Source organism: Erinaceus europaeus, chromosome 10, assembly GCF_950295315.1.
Source record: "Erinaceus europaeus chromosome 10, mEriEur2.1, whole genome shotgun sequence".
Lineage (NCBI taxonomy): Eukaryota > Metazoa > Chordata > Mammalia > Eulipotyphla > Erinaceidae > Erinaceus > Erinaceus europaeus.
This window is the reverse complement of record NC_080171.1, coordinates 24,996,481-25,017,145: the sequence shown is the minus strand read 5'-3', so window position 1 is coordinate 25,017,145 and position 20,665 is coordinate 24,996,481. Positions and strand designations below refer to the sequence as shown.

General features: G+C 36.6%; 2 protein-coding genes across 6 annotated transcripts in view; one reads left to right on the top strand and one right to left on the bottom strand.

The window, feature by feature from the left end:
* The window catches only part of LOC132540855 (prorelaxin H2-like), a 256,765-nt gene that overhangs the window by 151,952 nt on the left and 84,148 nt on the right, over positions 1-20,665 (bottom strand). The gene's annotated exons all lie outside the window — the stretch shown is intronic.
* The window catches only part of JAK2 (Janus kinase 2), an 85,879-nt gene that overhangs the window by 48,119 nt on the left and 17,095 nt on the right, over positions 1-20,665 (top strand). For all 5 annotated transcript variants that reach the window (XM_060199315.1, XM_060199313.1, XM_060199314.1 and 2 more), the window contains 8 exons: positions 212-339; positions 6,959-7,093; positions 9,212-9,299; positions 12,082-12,209; positions 13,204-13,342; positions 16,274-16,425; positions 16,556-16,706; positions 18,508-18,644. In XM_060199315.1, the coding sequence (XP_060055298.1) occupies positions 212-339; positions 6,959-7,093; positions 9,212-9,299; positions 12,082-12,209; positions 13,204-13,342; positions 16,274-16,425; positions 16,556-16,706; positions 18,508-18,644 (1,058 nt within the window). The remainder of the gene's footprint in view (positions 1-211; positions 340-6,958; positions 7,094-9,211; positions 9,300-12,081; positions 12,210-13,203; positions 13,343-16,273; positions 16,426-16,555; positions 16,707-18,507; positions 18,645-20,665) is intronic.

Here is a 20,665-nt window from a genome sequence, read left to right as displayed (position 1 = left end):
GAGACGTAATTCAGAGTGATTATACTTTTGATCATATGAACAAAATGGGTAGAATACATCAAATTTCAGTGAATAAACTTTTATAATAAATTTCTATGGAAACCAAATGAATACTGATAGGTTGTTAAGCATTTTCTATATACAGAACCTTTTGTCCCCCCTGTGGAGCAACTTATGTCCTTAATGTATTGTTTTAATATATTTTTTAAAGATAAATCCAACCTTCTAGTCTTCAGAACCAATGGTGTTTCTGATGTACCAACTTCACCAACATTACAGAGGCATAATAATGTGAACCAAATGGTATTTCATAAAATCAGAAATGAAGATTTGATATTTGTAAGTCATTAGTTTTTTTTATTATTGTCTTTTTTCTGCTTTAAAATTTTTCTTTCTTAATAAACCACCCTGTGTCATATATTTCTGTGACATTTGGATTTTTTTTTTTTTATAATCTGTGTTATTAAAATGTTACTATGGTTTGTGTCTTTTTTGTGATTGTTGTCACTAGGGCTTCACCACTCTAGTATGACTTTTTCAGTATGACTGAAACAGAGAGACAGAGGGAGAGAGGGAAAAATCCAGACAGAAGACTAAGGGAGAGTGGGAAAGATACCATAATACTGCAGTTTCCTCCAGTGCTTTGGAGGCTGGGCTTGAACCTGGGTCACAGTTTAGATATTTTTTTATTTCATGGAAAAAAATGTTAGAAATTAGTAAAACTAATTATTTTAAGGAATGGTGCTGTTTTTTTTACTTTTACAAATTTTAAAATACTCATTTTAAAATATGACCTTTTTATGTTTTGTTTTTTACAAAAATCCTTTAACTCTCAAGATCTTGAAAAAGTAAGGGAAATTAATGGAGCTAAAAATGAAGAATGAAGTGAATAGTGTGTAAGTGCTAATGTTTTGGATGCAGAATAGTGTTAGGGAGGGGTGGGGATTAATCTCACTGAATAAGGGAAATTCAGAATAGGGCAAAGTAAACTCATGGGTTCACCTTCCACAAAACACATGAATTATACAGCTCTGAAGAGAAGAAAATAATTATCTTTTAATTTAGCATAATCATCTCATATTCAAGCCAAGCTGTCATAAAAAGCACAAGATAATCATTTTTAAAGAGCTGAATAGTATGGCACTGATAATCTCAATTCTCTGTAATTGACATAGATCGTCTCATTTCAAGAGGGTCATATAGGCCCAACGTTTCAGTCTCAAATCTTGGACAATTCTTCTCTACTTAGCTCTATAAGATTTTTTAAAAAATTAATTTGAATTAATGTTCTCTGTGCACATCCTTGTCTTGTTTCTCATCTTGGAAAAGGCATTCAGCATTTCATTGTTGAGTGTTATGTTGGCTGTGGACTTATATAATCTTTGTTATATTGCAGTCTACTACCTCTACACCTTATGAAAGTTTTTATCACAAAAGAGTAATGAATTTTGTCAAATTATTTTCTTTATTGATGTAGTAGGAGTTTTAGAAATATTTTATTTATGTTTTTATTTATTTTTAATATTTATTTATTCCCTTTTGTTGCCCTTGTTTTTTTATTGTTGTAGTTATTGCTGTTGTCATTGTTGGATAGGACAGAGTGAAATAGAGAGAGGAGGAGAAGACAGACACCTGCAGACCTGCTTCACCACCTGTGAAGCGACTCCCCTGCAGGTGGGAAGCTGGAGCTCGAACCGGGATTCTTACCCAGGTCCTTGAGCCCTTGAGCTTTGCGCTACCTGCACTTAACCCTCTGCGCTACCGCCCGGCTCTCTATTTACTTTATCTTTAAGAGAGAGAAAGACCAGAGCACAGCCCATCTCTGGTTTATGGTGGTACTAGGGATTGAACTAGGAACTTCAGAGCCCCAGTCATGAAAGTCTTTTGCATAATTGTCTCCCCAACCCCAATTATACGATTTTTATCCTTTGGTTGGCTGATGTATAATAAATTGATTGTACAAATAGCAGCTCTGGGGTAAATCTTATTTGATCATGGTGTATTATCTTTTTGATTAGTTGTTGAATTTGGTTTGCTAATGTGTTTTGAACTTTTTTGCATTTATGTTTATCAGAGATACTGACCTATGGTTTCCTTTTTATTCCACCTCATTCCTTCCTTCTCTTTTTTTTCACTTCTCTAGTTTTGATATCAGGATAGAGTCTTACCTCATAAAATGAACTTTTAAGTGTTCTCTTCAACTTTTTGGAAGAGTTTGAGAAGTATAGAACATTTGATGGAATTCCTCATTTGGTCTTAGATAATTTGGGGGGAGTGTGGTGGAGATTGATAATTGGTTTTATATTTTCTGTTTGTACCTGATTCTGTCTTGGAAGATAGTATGCTTCTAGGGAATTATTTGTTTTTTCTAGATTTTTCTTTTCTTTATTGGGGTATAAATGGTTTACAGTGAAATTCAATAGTTTATATATGCATAACATTTTCACATTACAATATACCCCCCACTGGGTCCTCCTCTGCCATCATGGTCCAGGACCTGATCCCTCCCACTCCCTTCCCCCAGTCTTTTCCTTTGGTGCACTACACCAACTCCAGTCCAATTTCTCCTTAGTGTTTTCCCTTCTGATCTTGTTTTAAATTTCTGTCTGTGAGTGAGATCATCCCATACTCATCCTTTTGCTCCTGACTTATCTCACTTAACATGATTTCAAGCTCTATCCAAGATGGGTTAAAGAATGTGAATTCACCATTTTTAATAGCTGAATAGTATTCCACTGTGTATACCACAACTTGTTCAGCCACTCATCTGTTGTTGGGCACCTAGGTTGCTTCCAGGTTTTGGCTATTACAAATTGTGCTGCTATGAACATAGGTATACAACTCTTTTTGGATGGGTGTGTTGGGATCCTTAGGTTATATCCCCAGGACAGGAATTGCAGGGTCATAGGGTAGGTCCACTTCTAGCCTACTGAGGGTTCTACAGGCAGTTCTCTACAGGGGCTGGATTAATTTACATTCCCAACAGCAGTGCAGGAACGTTCCTTTGTCCCCACAACCTCTCCAGAATTTGTTGCTGCTACTTTTTTCTGATGTATGACATTCTCATAGGAGTTAAGTGGTATGTCATTGTTGTAAATGGATTCATTTCATTGAAGATGCCTTTAAGATTTATATGGAAAAGTGCTCTGCCAGTACTTTTCCTCTTAAGTATTTAATAGTTTCTGGTCTAACATCCAAGTCCTTGATCCATCTGGAATTTACTTTTGTGTTTGGTGAAATATAGTGGTTCAGTTTTATTCTTCTGCATGTTTCAACCCAGTTTTTCCAACACCATTAAATAGAGACTCCTCTTTCCCCAGTTAATTGTCGGGGTGCCTTTGTCAAAGATTAGATGTCCTAAGGTGTGGGGTCTTCTAGGTTTTTCTAATTTTGTCAATATATAGCTGTTCATAGTACTTCATTTTGATCCTTTATGTTTCTTTGATATCCATTGTAATTCTACCATTTTCATTTTGTAAAAAAAAAATTGCCCTTTGTCCTTTGTTTTTGGTGAGTCTAGATAGAGGTTTATTAATTTTTCTTAACTTTTTAAAGAACCAGCTTTTGCTTTTCTTCCTTTTTTCTATTATCCATGTAGGTTTTATTTTATTTATTTTACTCTAATCTTTATTCTTAATCTTCTGCTTACTTTGGGAGCTTGATTCTTCTAGTTCCATTGAATGTAAAGTTATGATGTGGTTAGTTTTGGACATTTTTCTTATTTCTCGAGGTAGACCTGTATTACTATGAATTCTTTTCTTAGAGCCACATTGACTGCACTCCATAAATTTTGGTGTGCCGAATTGCCGTTTCCACCTGTCTCAAGATTTAAAATTTTTTTCCTTGTACTCTTTTGGTTTCTTTATTGACTTAGATGCTCAGTAGCATGTTATTTAGTATTCATTTAGTTTTTCGTCCAGTTTTCTTACTATAATTGATTTCCAGTTTCATACCATTATGGTAAGAAGAAATACTTAATAAGGTTTCACTTCCTGAGTATATTGAAGGGCCACTGAACAAGTATCTTGCCCTGTGTAGGGTTCAGATTGTAGCCACCTCCACATAGGAGTGCCATTGAAGCAGGGGAAACTCCAGTGCTACAGTGTCTCTCCCCCTTCTCTGTCTTTCTATCTCAAGTAAAGAGGGTGAAAAATGTCATCAAGGAACAGTGAAATTGTGCATGCATGAGAGTCCAGCACTGAAAAAAAAATCTCAAGATTTCTTTGTAATTAAAATCTGATCTCTTCTAAGAATGTTCCATGTGTACCTGAGAAAAAATATGTATTCCATTTGGGGTGGAAAGTTTTTATCTGTATATCAAATCACCTGGCTTAATGTGTTCTTTGTGGGGAGAAAAGAGGCTTATTCATTAGAGATTAGAGGGAAATGAGGAATCTAATATATTCTTGAAGTGGATATTTCCTTAGTGATTTTTTAGCTCAGTGACTAATTGAACATATAAAAACTTACAGGGAACTAATACAGGGTTAAGCAAGAGTCAGCAGACCAACAAACATAAAAATGACACCTAAAAATGTCTATGTAGACTTCTCGTATAGATTATAAAATACATATGTATATTTAAAATATAATGGAAATAATATGGGGAAAATAACAAAAGAAAAAATGCATGTATTTATGGGGAGTAAAAATTAAATGCACTAATTATCATTAAAATAAAATGAGGATTTGGGAGAAGGTGCAGCAAGTAGTGCATCAGACTTTCATGCCTAAAGCCTCTGAGTCCCAGGCTCAGTCCTGGGAACCACCATTTGTCAGAGCTGAGCAGTGGTTTGTTCTTTTTCTCTTCTATTTCACTCATGAAAGCAAATAAATATTTAAAATAATAAAATTAGTATGTTTAAAAAAAGCAGATTACTCACAGATGTAGAGAGAATTAGTGAATTTGAGGATTTCTCTGTTATTCATATGTAGAGAATAAGGAGAAAGATATGGAAACTGTATGAAAGGCTTGGGGACATGAAGGATAGTATCATAAAGATCAATTGATATCTTTTAAAAAAATTTAATAATGAATAACAAACCCGCTGGATAAGAGGGGTACATACAATTCCATACAATTCCTACCACCAGAGTTCTCCATCCTTCCCCCTCCGTTGGAAGCTTTCCTTTTCTTTATCCCTCTGGGAGTATGGACCCAGGGTCATTATGGGGTGCAGAAGGTGGAAGGTGTGGCGTCTGTAATTGTTTCTCCTCTGGACATGAGTGTTGGCAGATCCATCTGTACTTGCAGCCTGTTTCTGTCTTTCCCTAGTGGGGCAGGGCTCTGGGGAGGTGGGGTTCCAGGACACATAGGTGAGGTTGTCTGCCCAGGGGAGTCACATGGTAGCATCTCCCTCTTGATGGCTGAAAAGCATTAAGATAGAAAGCAGAAAGACTGTTCAGTAATAAGGAACCTAAAGGTAAGAATATAGCAGATGAGAACTGGGTTCTCTAGTTTGGGAAAAGTTAGAAAGTCTATTTTAGGTATATTCCAAGAGGCCCATGTCTTTATTAATTCTTGCTTGAGCCTGACAGCTAATATGCAAGTGGGCTAAATGTATTGCATAGGGAGATGTTGTCAGAGTTGGGAATGAGACTAGAAATCTGGATCAGAGAAGAGAGTAGCTCCCAAATATGGGAAAAGTATATGAATATTGTTAACTGTAAACCCCATGATTTGATCTGGGGCCCATATTCAGCACAGGAGCCTGTGTAAACTCTGCATCCCTGTAGGTCTGAGCTCACATTCCATGGTCATAACTAGGAACATTTTAGGCTGCACTCATGGGACCAACCATCCTTGAGTGGCAGAGTATGTCGTCCTAGTCTCTCTTTGGAGAGTGGGGCAGTCCCCACCATTGTTTTACATTGAGGGCAAGGTCCTATAGAGGGCCAAAGAGGGGTACACTATGTTGTTCCTGGTGGAGATGACCAGCAGTGGTGGAGAGAGGGATCTGTTAGCAGTCAAGGCCCATTATATTTATGTGAGAATCGCAGGATTCCATGAATAGAACCCTGGATGATGGGGTGGCCTGGTAGTGACCAAGAGAGCCATCATAGAAGTATGCTAATTTCTTGCCCGTATCCAGCTTTTGTAGTCCTTACTTTACCTGACAAAGGTAAAGTGTGATTGAGGGAAGTGAAATAGAAAGTAGGTGAGGGTGGTATCTGGGTCCCTAAGTAGAAACTATTTGATTACTTTGTCTTTTTTAGGTCTTTGTATTTGCTTGCTGCCCTTATTTGAGTTATTGTAGACTACTGTTCACTTTTACTTTAAGGTGTATATTTTCCCATAACTTATGGATACATGTGCACATGTGCCCTGTCTCATGGCCCTGGTCTATCTAGGTTCTGTGGCTTTGTTAGGAACTGAGCCACCAGAAGTGAGAATTAAGGAGTCCTATGAGCTAGGAAAGGTCTCACCCAAGTAATGGAGCTGAAGGATTGGCATTCCAGGCCTGGCGTCTCTGGATACTGTCTGAAGTGAAATGCATCAAGGTGGTATTGGTTGCATTGATTGGGTTGAGCTCAGCAGATGCAGGATCAACTGAAAGCTGAGTAGCATAAGGAAACAGTAAAGTTACCCAGAGTGGTAAAGACATGAATCCATTTCAGAGTAATGGGAAGCAAAGAGTTGTCAGGTAAACTAAGATTGAAGTAAGGTAGTCTTGCTTCATGGTACAGGCTTTTGATTATTGTTCTGTAAATATATATGAGAAATAGTAATAGTAGGAATAGTAGCAGTATCTAGGACTTAGGTAACATTTCCTGTGTGCCAGAGACTATATTAAGCTTTCATTCATTCATTGTTTATTGCCATAAATCTGGCTTTTGTTTATAAGAAAAATATTTGCGTGTGGAACTTTAAATTTATTTAAAATTATTTATTTTCTGTTTGCATATTCTGCTCAGCTTTAATTCATTCTTATTCTTTCCTTTTTTTTTTTTTTAATAGAATGAAAGCCTTGGCCAAGGCACTTTTACAAAAATTTTCAAAGGTATAAGAAGAGAAATAGGAGACTATGGTCAACTGCATGAGACAGAAGTTCTTTTAAAAGTTCTAGATAAAGCACATAGAAACTACTCAGAGGTTTGTATGTTCTTTTTGCAGTTCATGAACTTTATGATATTTTTTAATTTTAAAAAATTTTTTATAAAATGGAAATATTGACAAGACTGTAGGATAAGAGGGTCACATTTCCACACAGTGCCCACCAGCACAACTCCTTATCCAACCCCTTCCCTTGGCAGCTTCCCTATTCTTTATCCTTCTGGGAGTATGGATCCAGGATCATTGTTGGGTGCAGAAAGTGAGAGGTCTGGCTTCTGTAATTACTTCTCTGCTGAACTTGGGCATTGGCAGGTCAATCCATACTCCCAGCCTGTCTCTCTCTTTCCCTAGTGGGGCAGGGATCACCGATCATGAAACCCCCCCCCCCCCATCTCATGGAGACCAAAGGCTTGAACCCAGGAAGTTGCACATGGTAACGTATGCACTCAACTGGTACACCATTGCCTGCCCCTTTAGGCTATTTCTGTGTGTGTGATCATGTACATACAACATAGTCATGGATACAGGTTTTCAAATTTTACTTATATTTGATCATTTTATTTGGGACTTAATGGTTTACAGTACAGTAAGCTTATCATCTCCTGGTGACAGGTGTTTGCAAAACTCTCTCAGTCCTAACTTAGGTCCTCTCCCACTGTTATACACCAGGACCCAGTGCTTTCCCTCCTCCCCACTCCCCTCCTTCTCCAGAGTCCTTTGCTTTGGTGCATTTCACCAAACTCCAGTACAAATTTTACTTTGTTTTCAAATTGTACTTTTAAAAATTATGTATGAAGGAAGGATCTTTCTGAGGATGCATTTTGGTAGAACTACAGAAAATTATAAGCTTTTAAGATTATTATCATTACTTAAACTTCCAGACTAATACATTGTATTATGGGTATTATTTTTTCTCATTTTCTTTTTCCTGTTTTTTTAAAACAGGAGGAGAGAGAGAAAGGAGGAGAGAGAGAAAGAGCCAGATATCATGTTGGTACATGTGCTGCCGGGGATTGAACTCAGGACCTCATGCTTGAGAGTCAAATGCTTTATCCACTGTGCCACCTCCTAGACCACTTATTTTTTCTCATTTTCTTCTGTATTTTTTTCTGTACAATTGTTTAATTGATTTAATATTAGTTCACAACTAAGATTTTAGTACAGTTACACACACACACACACACACACACACACACACACACACACACACACACACACACACACGTATACAACTCACTATTCCCACCACCAAACTTCCTATGCCATTATATCAAATAGATTCCTCCCTCTCCCCCTTCTTCTCCCTCATATAATCATTTATGGCTGGTATTGTGGTTCTGCATATACTAAAACAATGGTCTTCATACTTGGTTCTCCATAGTTTTGTGGGCTCCATAAATTTACTTCACAAATTCATGTACTTTATAATAGGTTTGGAGAAGTACCATATTAAGAAACATCCTAAAACTAAAATATATATGCCCAAATTGCTAGAGACCCAGATGTCATTGCCAGATTCCTCAGCATAGCAAGACATCACCAAACATGTCATCATATGGATTTATGATACTTAAAATGTCTTACAATGTTAAAGGCAGAAACCTACATGTTGAAGAATTATTTTAATCCAGAATACCTCTGTGTTGGTGATTATGACCATCTGAATAAACATAATCGGACATTCTGTCAAATATTAGATTTAGGGTGACATTAATACTATACCAGTTTCTCAACAAAATTTTCCTGGTATTTGCACAGGTACTATTCTTTAGCTAGTGTTTGAAATTTTCATTCATTCCAGCCCCATATCACTGTCTTACTATTTCTGTCTGTACCTTTCTTCAGGTGCTATTTGGGTCTATAATCGTTAATCTTATTCATGATGCTTATACCACTATTGCCATCTCTTACTGCAGTTTCTACATTCTAAGCTTTTACTCAGAGGAGCTCCCTCAGAATGAATTCTAGCATCATATGCTGAAAGCAGTTGCAGCTTCTTTTAAAAGGACTAAAGGACATCGTGGTCTTACCCTTATTCCTGTTGAGAACAGGAGAAAGCCATTTCTCTTATGGTGGAGCACATCTTTCTGAAGTATAAATATTTATAGGTACAAACAGTAATTCCTTTGCATTTTGAAATGTTTTTGTTTTCTTTAGTCTTTCTTTGAAGCGGCAAGTATGATGAGCCAGCTTTCTCATAAGCATCTGGTTTTAAATTATGGAGTATGTGTTTGTGGAGAGGAGAGTAAGTAAAATGATTTACTTCCTTATGCTTGTATGTCTATACTATGACTTTTAAAGAATATTTATTTTTGTATATGTAGAAAATTCAGTTTCAGGATCACAGGTACTAGAACATAACAGATGTTAATTATTAAACATTGTGGAACTGTTTAGTTGTCTTCTAACAAAAAGATAACTGATGAATTAAAGTTCAGAAAACAACTAATACACCTTATGTTAAAATGTCAAAACAATTGAACTTTAGAGTAATCAAATGTTAAATGTCTTGTAACCTTTTCTGGTCATCTTTCCTGTTAATAGCAATACAGATTATATACAGAAAAAATGGCTATTTGAGCAGAGATTTAATTGCATTTATGAAAGCGAAGCATACTAATGATACATTGAATTTTTTATTTTCTATCTTATTTTTTTTTTACACAAAGACAGATGGCAGAGAAGGAGGAGGCAGAGAGAGAAAGAAAGAGAGAGAGGGAGAAGGAGAGGGAGAGAGAGGAGAGAGAAAGAAAGAAACTATAGCACAGAAACTTCCTTTAATGTAGTGGGCATGGGGGACAGGCTCAAACTTGGCTCATGCATATGGTAAAGCAGCACACTATCCAAGTGAGCTGTTTTGCTGGTCCTAGACTGAATTTGTAATAGGGCTCCTTAATGGATATATATTTATGCTATTCATAAAACTAAAAAAAAATTGGGGGAAGGGCAAGAGATAGTTCACCCAGTACAGTGTCCACTGCCATGCATGAAGAGCTGGGTTTAAGCACCCCCATCATCCACACAGGGAAAGTTTCAGTGAGAAGTGGAGCAGTCCTACGGTGTCTCTCCTCTCTGCTCTTCTCTTCTCTAACACTGTAGCTAATAAATAAATAAGTAAATAACTATATAAATACACAAATGTGTAAATACATAAATAAATTAATAAATGTATTTTGGGAGCTGTGGGCTGTGGGATCATGCAGCCATAACAATGATGGCAAAAAATTTGCATTTAGAAAGTGATATAATTTCCTGGCTTCCATAAGTAATGATAATTAAATATAAACCCATATTAATATAACATTTCTTGATACTTTGAAACTTGATATAGTCTTTTTCAAAGGTACAAGTTTTCATATCTGTTCTATGGTGGTACCTTGGTGGCTACTAACTTGAGACTAAATCGAAGTGTAGTAGTGAATCGGGCCAGGAATGTCATGAAATGGTAGAGCATAGAATTTGCAAGCAGAAGCTTCTGTATAAGTTCCGCGCGCTAACCGATTGTGCCACTGGAGCTCCAAGCAGAAGCTTCTGAGTCTGATCCCAGCACTGCATATTCCGAGCAGTCCTTTAGTTTTCTTTCTCCATAGTAAAAAGCAGTAGTGGTGAGATCTTCGCGCTGTCCCCCAACAGAGTAGTTTTGTATTTATCTCTGGTTTATTAATGTTTTTCTCTTAAATATATTTATTTATTTATTCCCTTTTGTTGCCCTTGTTGTTTTATTGTTGTAGTTATTGATGTCGTTGTTGTTGGATAGGACAGAGAGAAATGGAGAAAGAAGGGGAAGACAGAGAGGGGGAGAGAAAGATAAGACACCTGCTTCACCGCCTGTGAAGCGACGCCCCTGCAGGTGGAGAGCAGGGGGCTCAAACTGGGATCCTTACACCAGTCTTTGGGCTTTGCACCATGTGCGCTTAACCCGCTGTGCTACCACCCAACTCCCTAGTTTATTAATGGTTTTCATAATTTCTTATTGGGTTAGGGATGTGAGAATGATTTTTTTTACAAAGTTTAAAAACATACAATTTAAGTTATTAAGCGTGCTTTTATACTTATCCTGTGCTGATTTATTTAATTAAAATATATCTGAAATTGGGAACTCTGATCTGATTGATGCTGTTAAATTTTCTTAAAATTAGTGAGTTTCACATAACTTACTTCCCTTAACTATAAAACCCTCATGTAACTAGAAGTAAATTTATAAAAGCTTTGAGTTATGATAAAGTCATTGAGGTAATTGGTATGGGAAATCATCAAATAAAAGATAGAATTATAATATGATACAGAAGCTTCACTTCTGGAAGTATATCCAATGGAAACGCAAACACTGACTTGAGAAGATGCTCATGATAGCATTATTTACAATATCCAAGGCATGGAAAAAAGTCCCAAGTGTTCATCAATGAATAAGGGGGTTAAGTAGTTGTGCTATATGTGTATGTACAGTACATAGACACACACACGCACACAATTTTATTACTCAGCTTGGAAATTCTACCATTTTCAGCAGCATGAATAGACCTTGAAGGCTTTATGCTAAGTGAAAGAAACATACATATCACTTATATGTGAAAAAAACACACAAAAACTCCAAAAAATTCTTAGAGAAAACGAGATTAGGTATGTTGTACCAGAGACTAACAATAAAGAAAAGGGGAATTGAGGATGATAGTCAAAGTTTATGAACTTGTTGTTGTGAGATAAGTAAGTAGTTAGAGTGTAAGAATGTAACATACAACACTTAACATACAACTGGCTAACAATACTGTATGATATACAGGACAGTTGAAAGAGTAAGTCCTGAAAGTGCTTATCATGAAGAGAATATTTACTTTTCTTTTTGTTGTATCTGTACTTGAAGATGATGTTAGCTGAGCCTACTGTAATAATATATATATATTATATATTGATAATATATATATATATATAAGTTAACCCATCATTTATATGCCTAAAATTCTAATAAAAAGTTTAAAATTGTATACTTTCTATTGTATATATACTTGAGCTTATTATATTTTATGCAGATATTCTCGTTCAGGAATTTGTAAAATTTGGATCACTAGATACATACCTGAAAAAGAATAAAAATTCCATAAACATATTATGGAAACTTGAAGTGGCTAAACAATTGGCATGGGCCATGCATTTTCTAGTAAGTAATTAGTATGTTCTTTTTTTATTAGAAAATTATCCCCTCCTTTTTTTTTTTTTTGACCATGTAAAGCAATGTATGTTGAATCCTTAACCTTGGAATAGGAAATAAATCTGTGAATGGGTGCTGAGTCATTTAAAAATAATTTCTGTGGGAACTGATGAAAGAGATTATTTAAGACAACATTTATTTATGCAAAGTTATTTTAGCAAGTAATTTTGTTATTTCATCCATCTTTTTGATGGGCAATTTGTAGTTTGTGCCATTTTAACTATAAATTATGTGGCAGCATGTTGTATGATAATTGAGAATGAATGCAGGCAATGCTCATTTTGGTTAGTGGACAGTTGGAGAAAGCAGTATTGTCAGAGAAGCAAAAGACCAGAGGGTCTGCCACGCCACTCAGAGTGCACCTGTGTCCTGGGGGTGAACAGAAACATGTTTCTTACTGTCAGCTATCACCTAAAATCGCATACTGCTTTAAACCTCAGCTTTAGACTTGGCATTATGTAGTACTTACTTGTCTCATCATGGCTATAGATGATTGTGCTGTCTAAAATGTAGGAGAGGAAATACAGTGCTGCCATGACATTTTTTTATTATCTCACAGTTTCCAAATTAATGTTCATTAATAAACATGCTTTCTTTCTTTTCTTCTTTAAATCTGCTTGGAGCCTTGGACATATTGAATGCTCAAATATTTGTGGACTGATACTTTTATGCAGATTTTTATTGATTCGTCACTGGCTTATGTAGTATTATAAAGTTTTAGGAGTCTAATTGCACACCTCTTGCAAGTGTAGCCTTATCTTACCCACCACTGAAGTTCACACCATCAAACTGAATCCATTATTCTAGCCTCCCCTTCTCCCTTTCTCTCTGATAATCACTGTATTTTTCAGTCTAAGAGCTAATGCTGTGTTTTTGCCAGTTCATTTGCTTTGGTTATTTATGTTTGTGAGTTGACATTTGAATGTGCATTTAACTTTAATAGGAAGAAAAAGTCCTTATTCATGGGAATGTGTGTGCCAAAAATATTCTACTTATCAGAGAAGAAGACCGGAAGACAGGAAATCCTCCTTTCATCAAACTTAGTGACCCCGGCATTAGTGTAACAGTTTTGCCTAAGGACAGTAAGTTTTATGAGAATCACATTTAACTTTATTATGCTTTACTTGCAGAGTAGCTTAGAGATCGGTTTAATTTTTTTCAAGTTATTTTATTTATTGACATCTTGATTAACAGTAAAATTTAGCTACTGTTTTTAGCAATCTCAAGTTACATTACAGATAGTATTTTTTTTTCAAGCATGTTACCATGGACTGTAAGGGTGATTTAAAAAATATTTATTTATGAGAGCAGAGAGAGAAAAACCAGAGTACCACTCTTGCACATGTGATTCTGGGGATTGAACTTGGGACCTCATATTTGAGAGTTCAATACTTTATCCACTGTGCCTCTTTTTGGAATACAGTAAGGAGATTTTATTTATTTATTTATTTTTAAAAATTTGAATCTAGTTATACATGGAAAATAAAACTTTATCTACTTTTTAATGTAAAGTTTTCTAATGTCTTAGAGTTCTTTGAAACACAAGTAAGATCTCTAAATTTTAAAGATTTCTATTTTATTTATTTGATGAAAGATGAAGCTTATGCAGTGCTGGGGATGAAACCCAGGGCCTCCTCCATACAGACCCTGCACACTCCCAGCTTAGTTACCTCCTTAGTCACTACATCTCTCTTTCTTTTTAAATCTTTATTAACTTATTGGATAGAGATAGAAATTAAGAGGGAAGGGGGGATAGAGAGAAAGAGAGACTGAGAGATACCTGCAGCCCTGCTTCACTTCTTGCAAAGCTTTCCCCCTGCAGGTGGGGACCAGGGGCTTGAACCCAGGTCCTTGTGCATAATATCATGTACGCTCAACCAGGTGCACCACCTGGCCCCTCTCCATTACATTTTTCTTAAACTGATTTTTAAAAATTTTTTAACTTTATTTTTAATTGTTATTATCTTTTATTTATTTGATAGATACAGCCAGAAGTTGAGAGGAAAGGGGAGACAGAGAGGGAGAGAGACACTTGCAGCCCTGCTTTATAACTTGTGAATCTTTCCCCTTGCAGGTGGGGGCCAAGGGCTTGAACCTGTGTCCTTGTGCACTGTAACGTGTGCTCAGCCAGGTGTGCTACCACCCGGCCTCACCACTACATTTTTCTTTTCTTTTTTTCTTCTTCTTTTTTTTCTTAATAAATATTTCATTTATTTATTAATGAAAAAGATAGGAGGGGAGAAAGAACCACATATCACTCTGGTACATGTGCTGTTGGGGATTGAACTTATGACTTCATGCTAGAGAGTCCAGTGCTTTATTCACTGAGCCATTTCCTGAATCACCATTATTCTTACCTTTAGTCATTAAGTAAATATTTGAGAACATAAAGCATCTAGCTAGCACTAGGTCTTATTTTAATTTAACTATATTCATCTAAGTGCCTTTTCAGAACCTTAAAAAATTTTGTTTTTGATATTCAACATTCTTTTTTTTTTCCTTTTAACCTGGGACTTTGGAGCCTCAGCATGAGAGTCTCTTTGCATAACTGTTATGCTGTCTTCTCTGATGTTCTGTATTCTAGTTAACAAAGTAAAAACTTCATTTAGATAGTTGATGGGTATATTTTTGTCCAAATGTGTTACATTTGTGTATTCGAGTACCCTAGATCATTTCTCTTAGCTAACTAATTTCAGCTAATTAAATAGCCTAAATTTAACAATCTAAAGTGATCAACTTTTGTCCTTTGGTGTATAGTGTCCTGGTGGCATATAACAATGGTACTTACACTTAATGGTACTTAAATCTTAAAGTAAGAATCTTAGTCTGAGACTCAGGGCAGTTTTGCCATTTGGCATGGTGGGGGAAGAAGGAAAATATGCAACTGGCATATTAATAAAACAAGCAATGTATACTCTTTATCTTTTATTAATACAGCAAAAATATCCACATTGTCTTACCAAAATATACCAAATGATGCATTTCCCTTCATTCTTACTTAGCTAAGGTAGAGTTAGAGTTTTCCCACCTTTGAATAATATTTTTCTGATGTGGTCAAAGACCACAGAAACTTTACCTGGAAAATTTTATTTCTAGTGGAATTCTGATTTCTTTTTTCTTTTTTTAATATTTATTTATTTATTCCCTTTTGTTGCCCTTGTTTTATTGTTGTAGTTGTTATTGATGTCGTCATTGTTGGATAGAACGGAGAGAAGTGGAGAGAGGAGGGGAAGACTGAGAGGGGGAGAGAAAGACACCTGCAGACCTGCTTCACTGCTTATGAAGGGACTCCCCTGCAGGTGGGGATCCAGGGGCTCGAACTGGGATCCTTATGCTGGTCCTTACACTTTGTGCCACATGCACAAAACCCGCTGCGCTACCGCCCGACTCCCAGAATTCTAATTTCTAAACAGCCCACATACAGCTACTCCAGACCTACCCAGAATATCTTAGTGTAACTTAAGTTGTCCATCTGTCATAATGATGAGAAATACCTTTCAGTTTTCATTTTTTTTTATGTATAGGGTTAGAATTCCTATTGCCATTTATAAAAATGAAGTATCAAAGATATTTTTATTTTTATAGGAGAAAATTATTGAATGTAAAGCTAATGGATAAGGATGAGTGACATGCATGTTGAGACATGATGGTTTAATGAAAAGAAGTTTAGTTGATTGAGGATTCATTATACAAAATTTAATTCTTTTGCTATTAACAGTCTGTGTGACTATTGGTTTTCAGTATTTATGGTCTTAATATTGTCATTGTTAAGACTGGTATACTGAATTAGATGATCTCATGGGTCCTTTTCTCTCTTAATTGTTACATGAGTTGCATGCATGTGCACATGTATGTACACACACACACACACACACACACACACACACACACACACACACCCCACCCCCAAACAGATAAAAAGGTCTGCTTGTTTAAATCACTTTTGGAAATTATTTTTGTATGAAACACTTCTGGGAATGACCTTACCATACTTTTTTCCTATCGTTTTAAAGTTCTTCAGGAGAGAATACCGTGGGTACCTCCTGAATGCATTGAAAACCCTAAACATTTAAACTTGGCAACAGACAAATGGAGTTTTGGCACCACCTTGTGGGAAATATGCAGTGGGGGGGACAAACCTCTCAGCGCACTGGATTCTCAAAGAGTAAGTTTCTATAGACTCTGTGATCCCTAATATTTCTTTGATGAGACTTGATATTTTTTGCCCTAGTTAAAAAGAAAGTTGATAGACACTATGCAATTTATTCTCAACACATGGCTTTTTAATTATATAGAAGCTGCAGTTTTACGAAGACAGGCACCAACTTCCTGCACCAAAGTGGACAGAACTAGCAAATCTTATTAATAATTGTATGGACTATGAAGCAGATTTTAGACCTTCCTTCAGAGCCATCATACGAGATCTGAACAGTTTGTTTACTCCAGGTATGTATGGATGGAGTGATCTTACTAATTCTCCAGTTACCGTCTTTCTGCCTTTGTGGTATAATCTTTGATTATCTTCTAGGAAGTCCTTTGGTGTCTTTTAAATCCTCTTTATTTCTTACATTTGTATAATTTCCCCTACCATATATATATGGTAGTTACCTTGACTGAGTTATTTATTTATTTATTTATTCTAAAGCTTCATCATGGCTGATGAGGAGGTGGCCTCAGTGGCACACTAGCTTAGGACTTGTATATGGACGGTCCCAAGTTGGATACCTGGCACTATACATGCTAGAGTGATGCTGTTTCTCTTCTCTCTCCTGCTCATTAAGTAAATGAATAAATAAGTTCTTAAAAAGATAAAGAGGATTTTTCTTATTAAATAACCAGATTTTAGTTTACCAGTTAGTAAGTACCAAGCTATAGATACTTGTTTGGCTTAAATGGCTTTTTAATTTTTTAAGATTTTTATTAGTGATTTAATATTGATACACAAAATTATGGGATAATGGTATAATTTCACATCATTCCTACCACCAGAGTTCTGTGTTTCTGTTCTCTCCATTAGAAACTGCAGTAATTCTCCCAAGGTCACAGATGCAGGTTTATTATTTCTATGACTATCTGTCTCTATATATTTGCTCACTTTCCCCCTATTGTCCTACCTTCTCTTCCTTTCTGAGTTACACCTACACCTACTACTACTACTACTACTACTACTTCCAAACGTCTCTTTCTCCTCTTCTCTCTCTGGATCCTGATGGAATTGGAGTTCAGAGCCCTCTGGTCATCTTCCCCTAACACTTGTTCCCTTCTGGGAGTACAGACCTGAATTCTTTATGAGGTGCAGAAGGTGGGAGTTCTGTCTTTTGTAATTGCTTCTCTGTTGGATGGGGGCTTAGTTGGCTTTTTAAAAAGCCACCCTTCCTGTTTTTATATATATATATTTTAACTGATTTTCTTCTCTCTCTCTTTTACTTTTTGCCAGAACACTGATCATCTCTGGCTTATGGTGGTATTTATTGAACCTGGGGCTTTGGAGCCTCAGGCATGAGAGTCTCTTGGCATAACCATTATGCTGTATACCACCCTTACCCATAACTAGTTTTCATCTATTTTGTAATTGATTTTCTAGTCATGATGTTGGCTTTTTCTCCTTAAAACATGTAGTCAGATATGCAGATATCTGGTCCATAGGTACTTCCTTTTCCAGTACTACTTGCCATTCTCATCATAAAGTTCAGAATTGAATTTGTGCTATAAATATTAAAGCATCTATTTTGCAAAGTAATCATTTATCTTTTGCAAAAAACTTTCATGAAAGCCTTTGAGATTATGGATAAGAAAGGCTCTCACCAATATCACTCAAATTATTAGAGTTGCCCTGTATCACTTTGTATTTAATATTACATTCTTTTTTTTTTTTGCCTCCAGTTGCTGGGGCTCAGTGCTAGCACTAAGAATTCACTGCTCTTGGTGGCAATTTTTTCTTTTATTTGATAGGACAGAAAGAAATTAAGAGGGGAGGGGGACAAAGAAAGGGTGAGGGAAAGATAGACACTTGCAGACCTGCTTCACCGCTTGTGAAGCGACTCCCTTGCAGGTGGGGAACGGGGGCTCGAACCCTGGTCCTGGTTTGGGTCTTTGCACATAGTACTGTGTGTGCTTAACTGGGTGCGCCACTACCTGGCCTCCTGTATTTAGTATTTCTAACTCAATTTGACCTACTTGAATGCGTATCAATGTAATGCAGAACATTTATTTTCCACTTTATGGTGATAATACTTTCCCCTTCTAGATTATGAACTCTTAACAGAAAACGACATGTTGCCAAATATGCGCATAGGCGCCCTGGGCTTTTCTGGTGCCTTTGAGGACCCAGACCCTACACAGTTTGAAGAGAGACACTTGAAATTCCTGCAGCAACTGGGCAAGGTAAGATGTCAGAATTTTTTTTTTTTTTTAGTAGTTAAAGTGTAATCATGAGATTTTTATTAAAAAAGGCTTAGAGATTCTTGAAAATTTATTTTCTACAAAATCTTTAGGAGTGTTTCTAGAAAAAAAGGTTTAGTTTTTAGATGCTGGGTAAATGCCTTGTTACATAAATAGCTGCAAGAACTTCTTGAACCTTTATGAACTTCTAAAAGAGGATGATTTGTTGGGCTGTTTCTTGGTAGAGAGCATTTCAGTTGTTAGAGAGGAACAGTTAATCATTTCAGTGAGAAGTAATCTGATTTTTTTTTTTAATGTGACACCAGGAAATGAATTAAGATCCTTGAGCCAGTATAATACCACTGAAAAGCTTCACTGTCCCAATTACATATAACAAAACTGACTCTTAGACTTTGAAAATTTCTGTTGGTTTTTGAAGTGACTGGGGAGTGAGATTGGCCATGTGATATAAGGAACCTCTTAGTATAAAGGCCCAGGAGCTTTGGTAGTATTGCACTAAGTTGCATTCACATTTATATTGGTGTGACTGTGTTAAAAAATAATACTGTGTAAACCAATAAGACAAATTTTCATTAGAAGGCTGGGTGGTGGTGCACTCAGTAAAATGCAAATGTTACCATACACATGGACCCATGTTCAAGGCTATGCTTGCTGTTGCCAGGGTAGAAACTTCATGACTATTGAAACAGTGCTGCAGCTGTCTCCTGCTTGTTTTTTTCTCTTTCTCTCTCTCACCCCTCTCTGCCCCCCTCCATCTTTTAACCAGAGCACTGCTTAGTTCTGGCTTATGGTGGTGTGGGGGGTTGAACCTGGGACTTTGGAGCCTCAGGCATAACTATTATGCTTTTTACCCCTGGCATATATTCTCTCTCTCTCTCTCTCTCTCTCCCACACCCCTCTGTGACCCCCTCCCTCTTTTAACCAGAGCACTGCTTAGTTCTGGCTTATGGTGGTGTGGGGGATTGAACCTGGGACTTTGGAGCCTCAGGCATAACCGTTATGCTTTTCACCCCTGGCATATTCTCTCTCTCTCTCTCTCTCACCTTTTATCAGGGGGGAATAAATGGCCCCCAGGAGCTGTCACTAAAGCACAAAGCTCCACAAAAACCCTGTTGGTAAATACATACATACAAACAATTACTTTCCTGACTGAGCAGATTAGACCTAGCAGATTAGGCACCCTTAGGTTGCCTCTTTACGCATCATTTCAGACTGTGTGATTTAAAGAAGAGACATAATAACATAGCTTAGAGCTGGAAGTCTAAGATTAGATTTCAGTAGAGTCCATTTTCTAGTCTCTCATCTTTTAAAGTTAAAAGCCAGAGTTGGGCAGTGGTGAATTCAGTGGGTTGCACCGTTGACCATGGAAGGACTCCAGTTTAAGGCCCCACCCCCCACTTGCAGTAGGAAAAGTTTCATGAGTGGTAGAGCAGTGCTGTAGATCTCTCTCTCTCTTCTCTCTCTCTCTTCTCTCTCAATTTCTGTTTCTATTTTAAAAAAAGAAGAAGAAGAAAAAGAAAGAGGAAGAAAATTAGTGCCTGCTGGGATGGTGGATTTACCATGTAGGCTCTGAGTCCCAATGATAGCCCTGGTGGCAAAAACAAACAAACACACAAAGTGCATAAACCCTGTCAGATTAAACCATTGTAACTTCATTTAACATTCACTGCCTACTGAGAGGCCCTATCTCCAAATATACTCCTTTTGGGAGTTAGAGTTTTATCATGTGAATTTTGTGGGCATATACACATTTAGGCCACAGCAGACCCTTATTCCCTCCCACTCACTGACAGTATATCAGAAAAGCTAAGTTGTGAAGAAGTAAAGTTCTTCCTGAAAGTTAGAGATAGGAAGTTAGAAATTCCTGATTTATCTTAATAATTAATGTTCACACCTTGCTAGAGTCGTTGTATATTTCAGCCCTGTAATTTTTTTTTTTTACACAAATGAAATAGACATGTTTACTCTGTTTGTTGGAATAGTACTTCATTTTGTGATCCTGA